This window comes from Hemicordylus capensis, chromosome 2 (assembly GCF_027244095.1).
Source record: "Hemicordylus capensis ecotype Gifberg chromosome 2, rHemCap1.1.pri, whole genome shotgun sequence".
NCBI lineage: Eukaryota > Metazoa > Chordata > Lepidosauria > Squamata > Cordylidae > Hemicordylus > Hemicordylus capensis.
The window spans coordinates 25306266-25322583 of record NC_069658.1 but is presented as its reverse complement, the minus strand read 5'-3'; the positions used below and the strand labels follow the sequence as shown (position 1 = coordinate 25322583).

Sequence of the window (16318 nt, the reverse complement as noted above, 5' to 3'; positions counted from 1 at the left end):
GACTGAAGTGATGCTATTCACGCTCTGTGAAGAGTCTAGGAAAAGGACAGTTTAATGCCTCTCATCACATGGAGTCTACCTCAGGGGTTCCCAGTTGTGGCTGGGAATTATGGGAACTGTAGTCCAACTACATCCCAGGACTCAAAGTTAGGAACTCCTGGTTTACCTCATAATAGTAGTCAGTGCTCCAGCAGAAAACAAGCCAAGTCGCAACACCATTTCAACACCATCATGCAAGTCTTCCCCCTCCATATATTTTAACAAGCCTTTTATTTGGAGAAGGACATTTTCAGTGGCTGCCAGGTTTGTGCCACACATACAACTCAGCTGAGTTGTGAGACGGCCAAGAATGCAGTGGTGCTTGCGGAAAACAAGCTGAATTTATTTCTATTGCTGTGCTATGTATGTATATATATAGCGCCCTGAGCCATTTTTGGAAGGGCAGTATATAAATCAAATGTGTGTGTGTGTGTGTGTGTGCGTGCGTGTGTGTGTGTGTGTGTGTGTGTGTGTGTATGGGGGAATTTAACCCATGTTGTAAGCAAAAGAGGTATAGACTTCACTTTTCAAACAGACTGAAACATACCCCCCTCTTAGCAATATGTCCTACTTTTGTAAAATGACAACAGTCTAAATTGTTTATCCAATCAACATGGCAAGAGATCCAAGTTAAAAACTACAAGCATTACAAGTATAGTTAATACCCACATCATAAGCGGTGAGCTGCATCCAGGCATCAGGAAGCATGTTTGAGCCAAGATTCAAGGTGATCAAGTCAAAGAGAATGTCAGTGAATGTTTTACTTAGTATTAAACCTAGGCAGAGGACAAGAGAGAAGAAAGATGTGTCACTATAGAATTCATATAAACAATTTCAAAATCCATCACATTATCAAAATATCTTTCCAACATTTGCTTCCTAATCAGAATCACAGTATCTGTAATTTACTATACTAGAGATACTAGAATCTTAATTTTCTAGAGTTCCACACTCTTAGATAGCTTCAAATCCAACACATACTATGTGTAGCTGTGGATATCTATTAATCTACTATACATGTGATAAGAAACTAATTCACAAACTTATTAATAGAACTGAAAAATAGTTTTGACCTGCTGCCTTTGGAAGGCATACTCATTTTAAAACGTTAAAATTCCCCCCTCTTTTTTTGGTTCCATTTGACTTTTCATCTGATCCATGACTAACTTCCAGAACTAAAAATGGGAAGCAGCGCATAATGCACTCATTAAAGACTGTGGGCAGGATCCAGACTAAGCTAGTCATAACTAAGCACTATTAAAATATTACCCCATTAAGAGCTGGCCTTGTGGTAGCAAGCATGACTTGTCCCCCTTCGCTAAGTTAGCTACTTTGAAATCACTCTGTTTGCTTAAGAGGCCAACAACTTCATTAGTGATTCACACATCAAGTCTCCCATTCATATGCAACCAGGGCAGACTTTGCTTAGCAAGCAGAAGGTCCCAGGTTCAATCTGTGGCATCTCCAGGTAGGGATGGGAGAGACTCCTGCCTGAAACTTTGGAGAGCTGCTGCCAGCCAGTGTGGACAATACTGAATTGGATGGACCAAGGGTCTGACTCAGTATAAGGCAGTTTCCTATGGTCCCCGCCATTCCTAGATATACTACATGCCACATTTATATTCCTAAAATACAGGACATACGACTGCACATTTTGAATCGCTGTAAGACCTGCATGATACCCTGTAGGCAAGTAGCAAACTGTGACCCACCAAGCTGGTACTAGCTATGGACTGGGTGACTGGCTTGCCAATCTTGTTTTTGTAGTCCCAGGCCAAAAAGAGGATGTTCATTGGCACACTTGATGGGCCACCCTACTTGTGGGGTGGACTATGTTTGGCATGGAGCACCAAAGTGTGCAGGCCTGATCCACTTCAAGCAAATGTTTGTTTGTTTGTTTGTTTGTTTGTTTATTTTTACATTTATATCCCGCTCTTCCTCCAAGAAGCCCAGAGCGGTGTACTACATACTTAAGTTTCTCCTCACAACAACCCTGTGAAGTAGGTTAGGCTGAGAGAGGAGTGACTGGCCCAGTCACCCAGCTAGTCTCATGGCTGAATGGGGATTTGAACTCGGGTCTCCCCGGTCCTAGTCCAGCACTCTAGCCACTACACCACGCTGGCTCCTGATATATATTTTATTTGATATATGAAAGCAGGTGGCATGTACAGAATTAGAGCAGGACTACACAACGTCTGAACCTGAGATGTTGGATTACAACTCCCATTATCCCTGGCTACTAGCTACTGTGGCTGGGGATGATGGGAGTTGTAGTCCAAAACCAGCTGGAGGATCAATGTTGCACAGTCCTGCTTTAGAGGAACTACAATATACTTACAGAGGAATCAATCTGCAGGTAAAGAGTTTAACCTTATTCTTTAATTAAGCGTCCATGCAGCACAGCTTTTAGCAACTACAGATGCATAACCAAGCAGCATATATAAAAACAGTTCAAGACAAGGAAACACTCCACTAGTACCCCATTGGGAACCCTTGATATAAAGCAAAATTTGCTCACTTTAGGCCAATATAAGCACCTAATTGTACTGATTGTGCATGGTGTAAGTGTACTGTACTTGAATAAACAAATATTCCATGGGAGACTGTGGTACAGAGACTGTACCACAAGATATGCCTTGTGGCGAATGAGGCATGTTATTTTCATGTCAGCAGTGCTCTTTACAACACTAGGTTGGGCTTGAATCATGCAAGCTGTCGGGATGGGACTGCCAACGATTGAACAATTTTTCACCAGACTTCTGACAGCAAAATATATATAGATTTCAGGAAGTACCAAATGCTACATTGAACCCACTCAATTGACACTAATTTGGTTGTCAGTTAGCTCTGAGCAAGGATTAATTGTAAGACTTAAAAAAATAATATCTGAAATCCTGATTGATTCTCAAATGATCACTGGCTGGATGCCATAATTGAATGCTATAAATTCTCAAAATTCATATATAAAATGTCCACAGAAGACTGAGAATGGTTTTTAAAGTATTTGACTACAGTATCTCGACTACAGTTGAATATGTATATGTATTTATTTGATGTATGCATGTAAACAGAAACAAGTATTTGTGTGTGTGTGTGTGTATAGGGGGATGATGTTTAACTTGCAGGGGGGCTCCAGCAAGGTGGGGGGCTCCAAAGGCCTTTAGGTCCAGGCGCCAAAATTACCTAGGTGCACCTCCACCTCTAGTACAGAGGAGCAGAAAGCCAGGGGTAAATCTCATGTGCAGGTGGCCATGTGCAGTGAACACGGAGGTGGGACCTGCCTCCACAGCCACCTGATCCCTCTCTCCACCTTGGTTGGTGCCGGCAAAGAGTTGGTGTGTACGAGACCGAGGCTGGGCCAGGGAAGCCATGCACGGTCTGCCTTTGCAGCTGCCCACCTGCTTCTCTTCCTCCACCCCCATCAGTCCTGGCAAAGTGTCAGTATGCAGGATGATTGTGTCACTGCCCAGTGACCTGCACTGGGTGGTGAGAAGAACAAGGCCTATCTAGTCCAGCATCTTGTTTCACACAGTGCCCCACCAGGTGCCTCCAAGAAGGCCACGGGCAAGGAGTAAGGGCTGTTGTTCCCCTGCAACTGGCATTTAGCGGCATCTTGCCTCTGAAGCTGGCCTATAGACACCGGACTAGTAGCCATTGATGTCATTAAGTAGCTAATGATGTCACTCACCCATCTGCTGGCTCGTTGCCAGCGCCAACTAGGGCAGAGGGAGATGGACAGGGTGGATGCTTGTGGAGTCGCCAAAAAACCCAGCCGTCACCCATGTCGCTATGCTTGTGCAGAAAGCATACTTCCAGGTACACTGCATACTATCTTCTAAGCTCTACTGCTAAGTGATGAGCAGTGTTCCCTCTAAGTCGTACACAAGTGTGCGCGATCACAAGTTGTTTTTTTTAAAAATGTCCACTTAGTTAATGTTAGATGTAGCTCAGGCTGAATCAGGAAGGCCCCGCTCTGAATGTCAATGCACGTGTACAGACAATGCCTTGGTACTGCCACCCAGAACAAAACTCATTCCTCACAGATATGGGGGGTGGGGGGAAGAGAGAGAGAGAGAGCACTGGTGATGAGCTGGGGTGGGGACAAGGAGTCTTTTCCTCTGCTACTGCTTGTTAATGCACAGTGGCCCCTTGTTCCATGGCTATTTTTAGCAAGCTCTACTTTGTCAGCCGGCCAGCATGCATGTGAAGGTAGCCGAACTCTACATCTACAGTGGCAACTACAATTCTGGAAGCATCAAGGAACTGAAGAAGATTGTGCATATACTGTGATACCTTCTGGAGCCAGGTGCATTTAAGGTGTCTTATCCAGAGTACGGGTGATATCCTTGGCATATACGTGAGAGAGACAATATCCTCAAACTTGTTTTTATTGCAAAAGGTATTTCATTCTTCATGTGGCATTCTTCATCTTCCTGCAATTTGCCTTAAAATATTCTCTTAAGTTCCATTTCTTCTTTTGTTGATGATTAAAATTCATTTTGTTATAATTTGAGCGCGGCATGGTTGTGGGAGGAGGTTTTGATAAAAGTGACCCTCTCTCACTGCTGATACCAATTCAAAGTAAACACCAAGTAAAATGTTTGGATGAATAAATAAATGAATGCTGTGACTATTTGGAGCAATGCTGAACATTGTTTGGGCATTGTTGCATGCCTTGAATGACTGATGCAATCAGCATCCAGCAATATGTAAAAGGCATTATTTGTCCACTTCAGGAAATTATATTGCATAACAAATTTCCACAAAGAGATTGTAAACAAAAAGGTAAGACCAGACAGTAAAAATTGTAAGAATTTTTGTTATGAGCCATTACAAGGTGGCAGAGTCTTAGAAATAGTAATTTCAAAGAAATTGTTTTACTTTCTTCAGTATCTTGGCTTCAGGTGGTTGTCAGGACCACAATATTCCAAAACACTTGCTTTACTATATGACAATATACAACAATCAACAATGACTCGTAATTTGACAAACCAATTGGGCTCCCCTCCCATTTTTGTGACCTGTCATTTGGTGGGAATTTGGTGGTGGTAGCAGAACTCTTCTCAGGAGCTGCCATGTTTCTTCCTCATAATGGCTAAGATAGAATGTTGTTGGCTGTTAGTAGCTGCTGAGAAGAATTTTGCTAATGATATTGTTATAGGCAGTGACAGAAAAATAAAAATAAAAAAGCTATAAAAAGAACTATCAGCTGCCGCCACCGTGGCAACAAAAAGTCCCTGAATCTTTTACAAACTTTGCTGTCCCTGAAATTGCCCCGATTTGTCCCTGAAATTGCCCACTCCCAGTTTTCAACTCCTGCTTTGGAGCAAAGTTCACTTTTAGTTCAGTCTTGATTATTCCATATGTGTTACAGCACAGGAGGCCCTCATTATCCACAGTTTTGCAGATAACATTTCACATATCCGTGGTCAGGTCTTAGAGACCCGGTTTCCTTATCTGCGGTAGAAAAAATAGGCTATTTTTGCCTATCTTTGGTTCTTATGCCACCAGAAATGACCTCCGGTGTCATTTCTGGTCTGGAGGCAGTGCAGAAACATTTTGTGGCTCTTTAAAAACCAAAAGTCCCCATGAAAAATCAGAGGATTTGCCGGTTTTGTGGGTCATTACTGGAGAGCTGGAGACTTGGAGAGCAAGATACTGTGCTGTGCTTCTCTTATTTCTGCTCCCCCCTGCTGCTTTTTTGGCAATTTTAGCGGAATCTAACCTCTGGATTCCCATAGGCCTATGGTTTATTTGTAGTTTCCATATTCACATTTGTAGGCAACAATGGAACCTGGACAAATAAAGAAGGGCCTCCTGTATTTCATATTACCATAATCAAACATACTGGCTGACATCCTTATGCAGCATGGGCACTTCCAACATCAGCACAGATGCTGCGCCAGCCCCAGCACTTCAGAAGTTTGGGGGCTAGCATTGGGGCTAATGCAGCATCAGCACTGATGATAGAATGCATGTGCTGTGTTAGGATGTCAACCAGTATCTTTAAAAAGTATTCTGACCATGTTTAATATTTCCAATAAGAAATCTATTCTACTTTAAAAAAACAAACAAAAAACATAACACCACATTCATTATTTCTCTTTAAAAAAACTAAATACACATGCTAATTCCATGATAAAAAGCATATTCCATGCTCTCTGAATCCAATATCTCTGCTATATTCCAATGCAGTTTCTAGAATGCTTAAAAACTAATTTCCTATTTACTAACAATATCTTTAATGTGACCCAACTGAATTGTTAATGGGTGCAACAGCAAGTCTCATAACATCCCTAATTGTCCTAATTTTTTGTTTTATGTAAATATTGTATTTACTTCCCCCCCAGGATGCTCTGACTCAGTATCTCAGCTCCAGGCAGCCCTGGATGAATTTGATTACTTAGATCGTTTCCAGACTGGCTTCCAGCCTGGATACGGGTTAGAAACTGCCTTGGTTGCCCTGGTGGATGACCTATACTGGGAGATAGACAAAGGGAGTGTGACTGTTGATTCTCCTGGACCTCTCTGTGGTTTTCGATACTATCGACCATGGTATCTCTGAGTTGGGACTTGGGGGCATGGTTATATGGTGGCTCTGCTCCTACCCTGGTGGGTAGAAGGTGGTGCAGCGGGACACCTTTGGCATATGGGGTGCCCAGGGATCTATTCTGTCCTCCATGCTGTTTAACATCTGTTTAACATGAAATCTCTGGAAGATGTCATCTGCTCTACCTATCTTGTAAATCAGCAGACACCAGGGAGGCAGTGGGTGCTCTGAACCAGGGTTTGGAGGCTGTTCTGGATTGGATGGGGACAAAAAAAAAGAAAAAAGAAAGCTGAAACTTAATCCAGATAAGATGGAAGTGCTCTGGATTTATCTGGATCAGATAAAAATGATCATCCAAGTAGTGAGGTAAATCTGGTCTTGGACAGGATCACACTCCTTCTGAAAGACAAAGTCCACAGCTTGCGGGTGTTTCTGGACCCAACACTGTCCTTGGAGGCACAGGTGGTGGCGATGTGCAGAGGTGCTTTTTACTAGTTATGGCTAGTATGCCAGCTTGGAGGCATACTAGCCCTACTTGGAGAAGTTGGACCTGACCTCAATCACTCATGCTTTGGTAACATCCAGATTGGACTACTGCAATGCACTCTAAGTGGGGCTGCCCTTGAAGATGGTTTGGAAGCTTCAGCTGGTCCAGAATGCTGCTGCAAGGATGCTTGTGGGCATGTCGCTTCATGAGTGTTATACCCTCCCTTTGGCAGCTTCATTGGTTACCTGTCCATTTCCAGGCTTAATTCAAAGTGCTGGTATTGATCTTTAAAGATCTACATGCCTTGGGGCCAGGGTACCTGTCGGACCACAATCACCTAAATGAACCTGCAAGGCCCTGCTTGGCGTCTCAAGCCCTGCTCATGGCCCTGCCACTAACAGAAATCAGCTGACTAGAGACAGGGCCTTTTTGGCTGCAGCCCCTTGGCTTTGGACAGCTGTTCCCAAAGAGCTACACCTTGCTCTCTCCCTCAGTGTTTTTAAAAAACAATTAAAACACATCTTTTAAAGGAGGCTTAATGTTTTATCTGCTGCTGATATCTGATAGCTTCTTTAGTTTTTATAGTCCTCAGTTTTTAGCTTTTTATAATAACTTTTAATTTGAAACTTTAAAAAAAATTGCAATTTTAAATGTGGCTTTAGCCTGGTCTTTTAACTTGTTTAACTTCATTAATCTTTTATTTTACAGGTGAAACTCGGAAAATTAGAATATCGTGCAAAAGTCCATTAATTTCAGTAATGCAAATTAAAAGGTGAAACTGATATATGAGACAGACGCATTACATGCAAAGCGAGATAAGTCAAGCCTTAATTTGTTATAATTGTGATGATCATGGCATACAGCTCATGAAAACCCCAAATCCACAATCTCAGAAAATTAGAATATTACATGGAACCAAGAAGACAAGGATTGAAGAATAGAACAATATCGGACCTCTGAAAAGTATAAGCATGCATATGTATTCAGTACTTGGTTTGGGCCCCTTTTGCAGCAATTACTGCCTCAATGCGGCGTGGCATGGATGCTATCAGCCTGTGGCACTGATGAGGTATTATGGAAGACCAGGATGCTTCATTAGCGGCCTTCAGCAATTCTGCATTGTTTGGTCTCATGTCTCTCATCCTTCTCTTGGCAATGCCCCATAGATTCTCTATGGGGTCAGGTCAGGCGAGTTTGCTGGCCAGTCAAGCACAGTACACTGTATACTTTTCAGAGGTCCTATATTGTTCTATTCTTCAATCCTTGTCTTCTTGGTTCCATGTAATATTCTAATTTTCTGAGATTGTGGATTTGGGGTTTTCATGAGCTGTACGCCATGATCATCACAATTATAACAAATTAAGGCTTGACTTATCTCGCTTTGCATGTAATGCGTCTGTCTCATATATCAGTTTCACCTTTTAATTTGCATTACTGAAATTAATGGACTTTTGCAAGATATTCTAATTTTCTGAGTTTCACCTGTATATTGTATCTATTTTATTAATGTTGTAAGCCGCCCCAGGGGTATAAATATTTTAAACAAATAAATAACTTTAACACACATCCACCATACCTGAAAGCAAAACTTTTTTCTCCTTTACATCTCTGTCATTAGGTATGGCACATTGAGGCTCTTCTCACAATCTGTGAGAAGAGCTTCTGTCGGGTCTGCGGGGAGAGCATCATGGAGCAGGCGAGGGCTGCAGGGATCGTGGGCCACCCGACCCCTGGAAGTTCCAGGATGCCCCGCGTGAGTGCGTGGGGCATCCTGAAGAGACCCCCAAGCCCGGGAGGCTGGCTATAGCCTCCTGGTTGGGGGTCTACTCATGTGTCACCACACACCACGGCAACACACTAGCAAATAAATGAGGTTAACGACTGTTTGCTCCATTAACCTCATTTAAGAAGAGGGGGAATTAGGCGGCCTAGCTGCCTTGGGAGCACCGGGTTCACCTACAAGCCCGGTAGTTCCCGGATCTCCCTTAGCCCGCTTCCCAGTGATTGTGGGAATAGTCTCATTTTCTTTCACTGGAGTCATATGCCATTAATAAATAACCATATTTATAAATGTTCTTATATTTAGTCAATACTGACAATTTTACCTGGAAAATATATATTTCCAAATACCATCTGGTGGAATCACTTGAAGAAGTTCTTTCTCTTCATATTACTCTATATTACCTAACAAGATAATGCAGTATTTAAACAATAGGCCTTTAATACTTTTTAGAACATGTTTTAATGTTCATGTTGTTTGGGAGCCTTGCCTGGCTAAGTTCTACATTCCAGTTTTGTAATTAAAAGTGTAATAAAAAGTTTTGTAATAAAAAGCCTCAAACAGCCAAAATGCTATTTTTTCTAGTGTTAAGTTGTATTAGATTCTCACTATTTATTCAGATAGTGCTTAGTAAAATGGAACAATTGTTTCAACTTCCAGCTGTTCTAGTATTTAAGATACCAAAAGACTCTGTTGTTTTATTTCAGCATAATCTTCTACAGACTACTCACATTAGGAGAGAGATAGAGAGAGAAAACTGTAAAGGAGTTGTCAGAAGGCTAAGGGATGGGTATAGTCAGTGACTATTTTTCTGTGTAAATTACTTTGAGAACTTTTGTTGATAAGCAGTATATAAATATTCGTCGTCATCGTAGTAGCAGAAGACTATTACTACATAAAGCTAAAAGGTAAGAGATCAGTACAGTGAAAATTCACAACAAACAGCAGTAATAGTCGATAAAGCAGCCTTCCTTGATATGCTAAGTCAATTCTTAGATTGCCGCCATCCATTTTCATGGTGGCATTTTCCTCTGAAGTTCCTTCATTGTAAAATGGTGACTTTCAGATCAGTAACAGAGCATTCTCAGAGAGTGAAATATTCTCTCATTGATTTCTTCATCTTTTTGTTGTATTTTTATGTTGGATATGTGTTGAGTGTTGACTTTTTCATTTGTGTGGAGACTGGCCTGTTTCTCCTATGCAGACAGCAGAAGGGTAGTGTTGCTAGAAGTTCTTCATGCCCATACTAAAATGGCTTGTGCAGACAAAAGGGGGCATGTTTGTGAAGACATAAAGGAGCATAATTTAATCACTTCCGAATGAACTTTCCCTTTCCCACTCTGAGTCTGATGAACAACCTGATTTCTCACGGTGAACTGCCCACTGACCCACCTGGAGTCTTCTCTTCCTCTGCAAGGAAATATTCCACAACTGAATTGCCTTTTTGGGGTCAAACTGGTTGATATCTGGAGAATTCATCTGAATGACCATGAGGTCCGTCACACTTTCCAACATTAGCTTTGAACGTAGATGCATCATAGTCAGCTTCATTTGACCAAAGCCACGTGCTGCCTCCTCTGAACTTGCCGGCAGCGTCAGGACCAGATCTACCAGTGTCAGGATGTTTGGATACTTATGAAAATAATCCGTGTTCACTGAATCCCATGTTAAGCTCCGGATGCTTTGATATCTAGAAAGGAGAACTGTTATTAGATTCGATTTCCCCACAGCTCTCAAAATGTATCTGTAAAGTATTTACATTTCAAGAAGCTGGCATTTACCAGCTTACCTATTATATAGTTCTGCTTTCAGCATGTTCCACTCGGTCTCAACTTCATCCACCTTCACACTGGCACATTCTAGAACCGGCTCATAATACTTAGTCAAGACAGTCACTTCTGTCTCACCAAATTCTGCAAGAATTCGAACATTCAGGAAATGAAACAGACATTTTAAGAAAGAAAGTAATCCATACATGTGCATTCGTGCTACCACAACATGGATACCTTCTTTGATTTTGTCTGGCCACAGCTTAAAACTTCCAATAGTGCTTGCTCTCAGTACTTCTTCACTAGCGTCACAAAAACAATCACGTAGCTGCTTTAAAAGGTTGCTCAATAATGCCAGCCGGACAGCCGATATATCGCCATTTCCTACAAGGTGGTGACCATGAAAGTGTGAGATAGTGTCCACCAGACGCTCCCTTGGCCCCAATCTGAAAAATATCACATTTAAGGAATATATAATGTGTCTGAGTTACATGCAGCTGGAAATATATGCAGTACTTGTTAAATATACCCAACCTTGTTTGATACATTTTGAGTATTTCCATTGTTGATTGAATGGTTGCAAATACATCTGCGATGGAAGAATTTTGATCCTGCACCACGCGAGATAGAATGTTGAGGACATTAATGACATCCATCAAGAAGTGGGAAAACTTAACAATCTCCATTTGCTGAAGTAGATTTAGGAGATCTTTGGCTTTCTGGTGATTTAAGGAACATGGCTCTTCTTGTATCTGGAACTCAGCAAGAAAAAGAATTCAGGAAAATGTTCAGGAAAAATCCACTTATTTACCACCACCCCCTCAACTCATTAAAGAGCCTTTACCTTACTCATGTGTAAGACAATTGCAGGGTATCCTTTAAGAAGAGTCTGAAGGGCCGTCTGTAGGCAGGGAAGCCATCGGGAGCCAGCAATTCGAGAAGGAATAGCTGGTCTCAGTCTGAGAGCTTCATATGCTAGCTTGAGATTGCTTTTATTCAGTGGGGAGTTATGATAAAAATAGTACATATTTTGCAAGAGACCTGTTAGAAGAGTGAATGGCTGAATGCTCTTTAGTGCTGCTTTGTAAGTCATTTCAAGGCGATGCACAAGGCAGTGCACACTCTGAACACAGGGCTGGATCTCCTTCAAGAGTTTAGCCACCCCATTGTTTTGTCCAACCATAACATCTGCACCATTGCTTCCAAAGCCAACTAGTTTCCTTGCCCAGTCTTGGCTTGGCAAGTTGAGCTGCAGATTGGTCTGTAATGTTTTCAAAATGGCATTTTTCACAGCTGAAGCATCATATTGGTCCACAGATTGAACCCCAACCATCTGGCAATGGACTTTCCCTTGTAATGCAAAGCGTACATAAACCAAGGCAGGTTCTGTGACTGCATTGTCTGTAATGCCATCACTAATGAGTGAGAAGAACTTGCATTTTTCTAGCTTCTCTTTCAAGGTCCTCCGCTCCACTTCGGCAATAAAGTGAATAAAGATTCTTGCTGCCTTGTCATTTCTGAATACAGAACCGATATTGACCCCCTTCATATCATCCAGTTTGCACATCCAGTCCAGATCGGTGAAGGGGCGCCCAGTTTTGGCAATGGCATGGCATGTCCTAAAGAGATTTTCTATTCTCCCTATGGTCTCTTTACTCATGCTCTTTAACATCTGCTCGGTGGTAGCTGTGTCTGGGGTAGAACCACTGGCTGCTTCCATACAGTTAGCCCAGGCATGAGCTTCACTGTTGTGGTGTATGTTGACTAAGTCAAGTCGAAAATCATCAGTCCCAGAACAAAAATTGTGTGTGCTTTCCCCTAAATCCACATTGTGTTTCCGACACAAAGCACAGTACATTACGTCTCTTTCACTGTCGTGCTTTAGCCAAGGGTATTTTGACGGCCATATTTTTGGAAATTGACTATTCTTCTTTGATTGCATTTGGTTGCCTGGCGTTACTTTCTTGCTTTTAAATTGCTTCAGTGCAGCTATGGCTATAAGGATTTGAAATATAACTCAGTGAAAACAGGTTTTGTCATCATTGCGCCCACATTTTCACTTTGGTTTCTAGTGCTGTTACTTAGCATTTAAACAATAATGTGAACTCCATATTTAAGTTTGCCATGAAGTCGAAAAACTCCAGGCTGTGGGAAGTCCTGCCAAATATAATGGCCACATCCAGAGCAAGGAACTGCATGCGGAACAAGCACTGTGGTGCTAGTGCAAGAGGATGGCTTGGTAGCACTAAAAATTTCAATTGCTCAAGAGTGATAAGCTCCCACTAAAATAAATGAGGCAGGCCACAATTGCACAACTGTTGGGTAACTACTGCAAGCATGCTTGCCGTAATGCTACACAAGTCTAGAATGCAAGCTCCAGATGTAGTGCAACAGTTTTGTGCTAGCATACTGTCCTTCCACAAGCAGTTCATTGCTCTGGATGGCAGCCAATATATTTTTCTACATCAGTAATCCAAATTCTTTGCCAAGAAAAGTTAAATGCTGCATCCATCCTGTATAAAATGATGCAATGTGAGCAGATTTGCCAAATTTGTCTTGTGATTGTATATTTATTCTGTACATTTCCTATTCTTTTGCATATTTTTTCTAGTCTTGGGGAAAGCAAAGTAAGTACTGAAGCCCAACCCTCAATATGATTTTAAAAGATGCTGTTCAGCAACTGTTTGGGTGTCTGATATTCCAGCAGGGATTGGCCACGTGCTTTCAAGTGTATCTTAGCTAATGAGGGCTAGGAACTTGCTTCTGACAAAAGAAGACCAGTTTATGGTAACTTGGCATTCTTTTATACAGAATGTAAACAAGGTACTTTTATACATATGTAAACAAGATACCCAGTGGTTGCTATCCCCCTCAGTAAACTCCTGCTAACTGAGCAAAGAGGCACCTTTTTAAAGTGGTGATTCACTTTACTGAGCAGTGGGAGCGCAACTGGCCCTATCCAACCCCAGCACAGCATCCCTCCAGTGGCTGTTGCTGGTGTTGATCTTACATTTCATTTTTAGATTGTGAGCCCTTTGGGGACAGAGAGCCATTTACTTAAATTAATTAATTAATGTAAACCACTTTGGGAACTTTGGTTGAAAAGCAGTATATAAATATTTGTCGCATTCATATTCGTCATATTCGTATCCCACTGCTGATCAAATAAGCTAATGGAAAGATACTTTCTCCTAATTAAGAGATAGGTGTGAAACTGCCCCCCCATTTTACTATTTGCTATTACTTGCTATAAATGTTTGTATAAGTTCATTTCCTCTCTTACAATGGACAATTTGTATACAATTATCCACCTATCTGGACTATAACACTGGTTACTGTTTATTTGACATTTCTGTGATTACATATTTATGTGTATGTTGTTCCTAAAAAAATTAAAAACAAAGAAAACAGAAATAAAATGTGAAGATTCTCAGGAAGCTACATCCTGAACTCAATATTAAATTCTGCACTCTTTTTATGCATCTGTGGAATTGCAGCAGATAGACAGTCCAAGGAATATTTCCCATAGCATGAGACCAGGCTCACAGGAATGCTCACAAATAAGTGTTTAATTGTACACTATACATAATGGGAAGAGAAAAGACCTGGTTCCAGGACTGTGACAATGGCTGAATTTACTGCTGCTACTATAGGACATGTAAAGAGGATTGCATATATGCAGCCTAGCTCTTCACACACACAGAGACACACACACACACACAGACACACACACACAGTGTTGGAAAGCCGCAACACAGAGATGCATTTCTAAGGTGCAAGGGCTACTCTGGAGGTTGTCTTTTTTGTACATACGGTATGAATGAGGACTATTGGGAAGTTTCTGCCTGAATTCCTTCCTTATAACAAGAAAAGTACTCCCCAAAATTGCTCTCTGATTATACACATTCTAGGATTCATGTGCAAGTGTACTTACAGTATGTGGCTTGGAGAAACATGAATCGCTTGCACTTCTGATTCCCTACAGTTAAAGTAACTTTTGAAATGGGACTCCTGGATCTCAGCTATGACAAAACATATGTGTCCCTCGTGACCTCCAGGAATCATCATTCTCACCACAAATCTCACTTTTAAACCTTGCTTGCATTTAATATGAGGCACTTGTACTTTAAAAAGCCCCATAATTAAAGCAAAGCACGAACTGGCAGCCTTAGTGACTATGTGATCACTTAGGATATTTTGCATTTAAAGATATCATCAAGATTCAAAATTCCTTGGCTCAGAATAGGAGCCTCTACCACTTGTAAAGCTCACCATAAAAATTAGGTGAGTATTACGACACTCACAGCCATAGCCTTCACAGATTCTAATTTAAGGCAGAGAAGTACTCCCACCACCCATTTACCTGGCTTTTGCTTTGCTGTTGGCTGTGCCTGCTCCTTTGATGGCACCAACAATGGTGGAGTTTCTCTCTCCCTTTGCTCCTGCTCCTCTCCTTGAGTCAATCCCATGGTGTATGAAATACTGGGAAATGCACTTTTCTCAGAGTCTTTATGATGCTGCCAATTGAATTTCCTAGCTTTTCAGGCACCAGGGAAATGAGGAAGGACAGAAAAAGAAAAGAAGAGAAAAGAAAAGAAAAGAGGTAGTGGCAGTGGCCACAGAGGAGGATGAGAGATGGAGAGACGCTACCCATGGGGAACAATGGGGTTTTTCAAGCTTCCCCATTGTTCCCTAAGGGCAGTACAAGCTGCACTCACAGAGTGAAATGCACACAGGTTTTGCTTTGCAATTTGCAATGCATTTTGCAACCCTGCTGTGAAAAACACTGCAGAAGCACACAGTAAAAGGGAATCTGTCCTTCTCAACACAGATTTAAAACACAGGCCAAAAATAGCCAAAAAAAGAATCACTGGTGCAGAATCCACTGCCAGCCACAGTGCCTGTGCTGCAGTAACATCATTGGCACAAGTTGCTCTCTCACACACAATTATGACTCCTCGCTTCCTGGCATTGCAACAGCTGCCACAGCAGCACCCTTAGCAGCAAGCATTGCCATAAGCTCAAATAGAGCAACTTCAGCCACATTTTGACTGAGTATACCTTGCAATGCAGATTGCAAAGCAGACCAGAGCGGTGAGTGAAGCACAAGTTAGTCTCAAGGCCAGACAAGGAGCTCATCACAGCAATCACTAAGAAATATTTTACAGAGAGAGAGAGAGAGAGAGAGAAAGAGAGAGAGAGAGAGAGAGAGAGAGATGCCACTGTCCATTTCTTGCCACACTATCTCACAAACAAACCACAGCTCAAGGAAGGCAGCACCCAAGTTCTGTCTTTGTCAGTCTGAGATCCAGCGAAATCAGATAGTTATAGCAGCAATACCACAGCATATTACACGCAGTGCTGAGAAAACCACAAAGTCAGATCTTCCTTCCCAGGGGCGTAGCAAGGTTGGAGTGGGCCCAGAGACAAGATTTTAAAATGTGCCCCATATATATATGTGTGTGTGTGTGTGTGTACACACACACACACACACACACACACACACACACACACACACACACACACCCCTATGTGCCACAATAGAACATCATTCTAAATTATTTTTTTAAAGGTTTTGTAAATTGTGGACTATGAAAGTCATTTAAAGGTACTAGAGAAAGCCATGCTGTTCTGGTAGCTCCAGGTTTTAACACTCACATCAATTTCGGAGGATGAATACAACTGAAGGAAGC

The 16318-nt window shown here is 41.8% G+C and overlaps 2 protein-coding genes across 9 annotated transcripts in view; both read right to left on the bottom strand.

The window, feature by feature from the left end:
• SPEF2 (sperm flagellar 2) overlaps nt 1–16318 on the bottom strand; it is a 228601-nt gene that overhangs the window by 30753 nt on the left and 181530 nt on the right. For all 8 annotated transcript variants that reach the window (XM_053292083.1, XM_053292085.1, XM_053292087.1 and 5 more), the window contains one exon: nt 709–815. In XM_053292083.1, the coding sequence (XP_053148058.1) occupies nt 709–815 (107 nt within the window). The remainder of the gene's footprint in view (nt 1–708; nt 816–16318) is intronic.
• Nucleotides 9687–12586, bottom strand: LOC128343283 (zinc finger protein 862-like). Its single transcript, XM_053292107.1, has 5 exons — nt 11470–12586; nt 11160–11377; nt 10863–11071; nt 10646–10769; nt 9687–10546 (listed from the first exon to the last, which is right to left on the bottom strand). Exons 1-5 carry the CDS (start codon nt 12565–12567, stop codon nt 10162–10164), a joined length of 2034 nt encoding a protein of 677 aa, XP_053148082.1. The 5' UTR covers nt 12568–12586; the 3' UTR covers nt 9687–10161.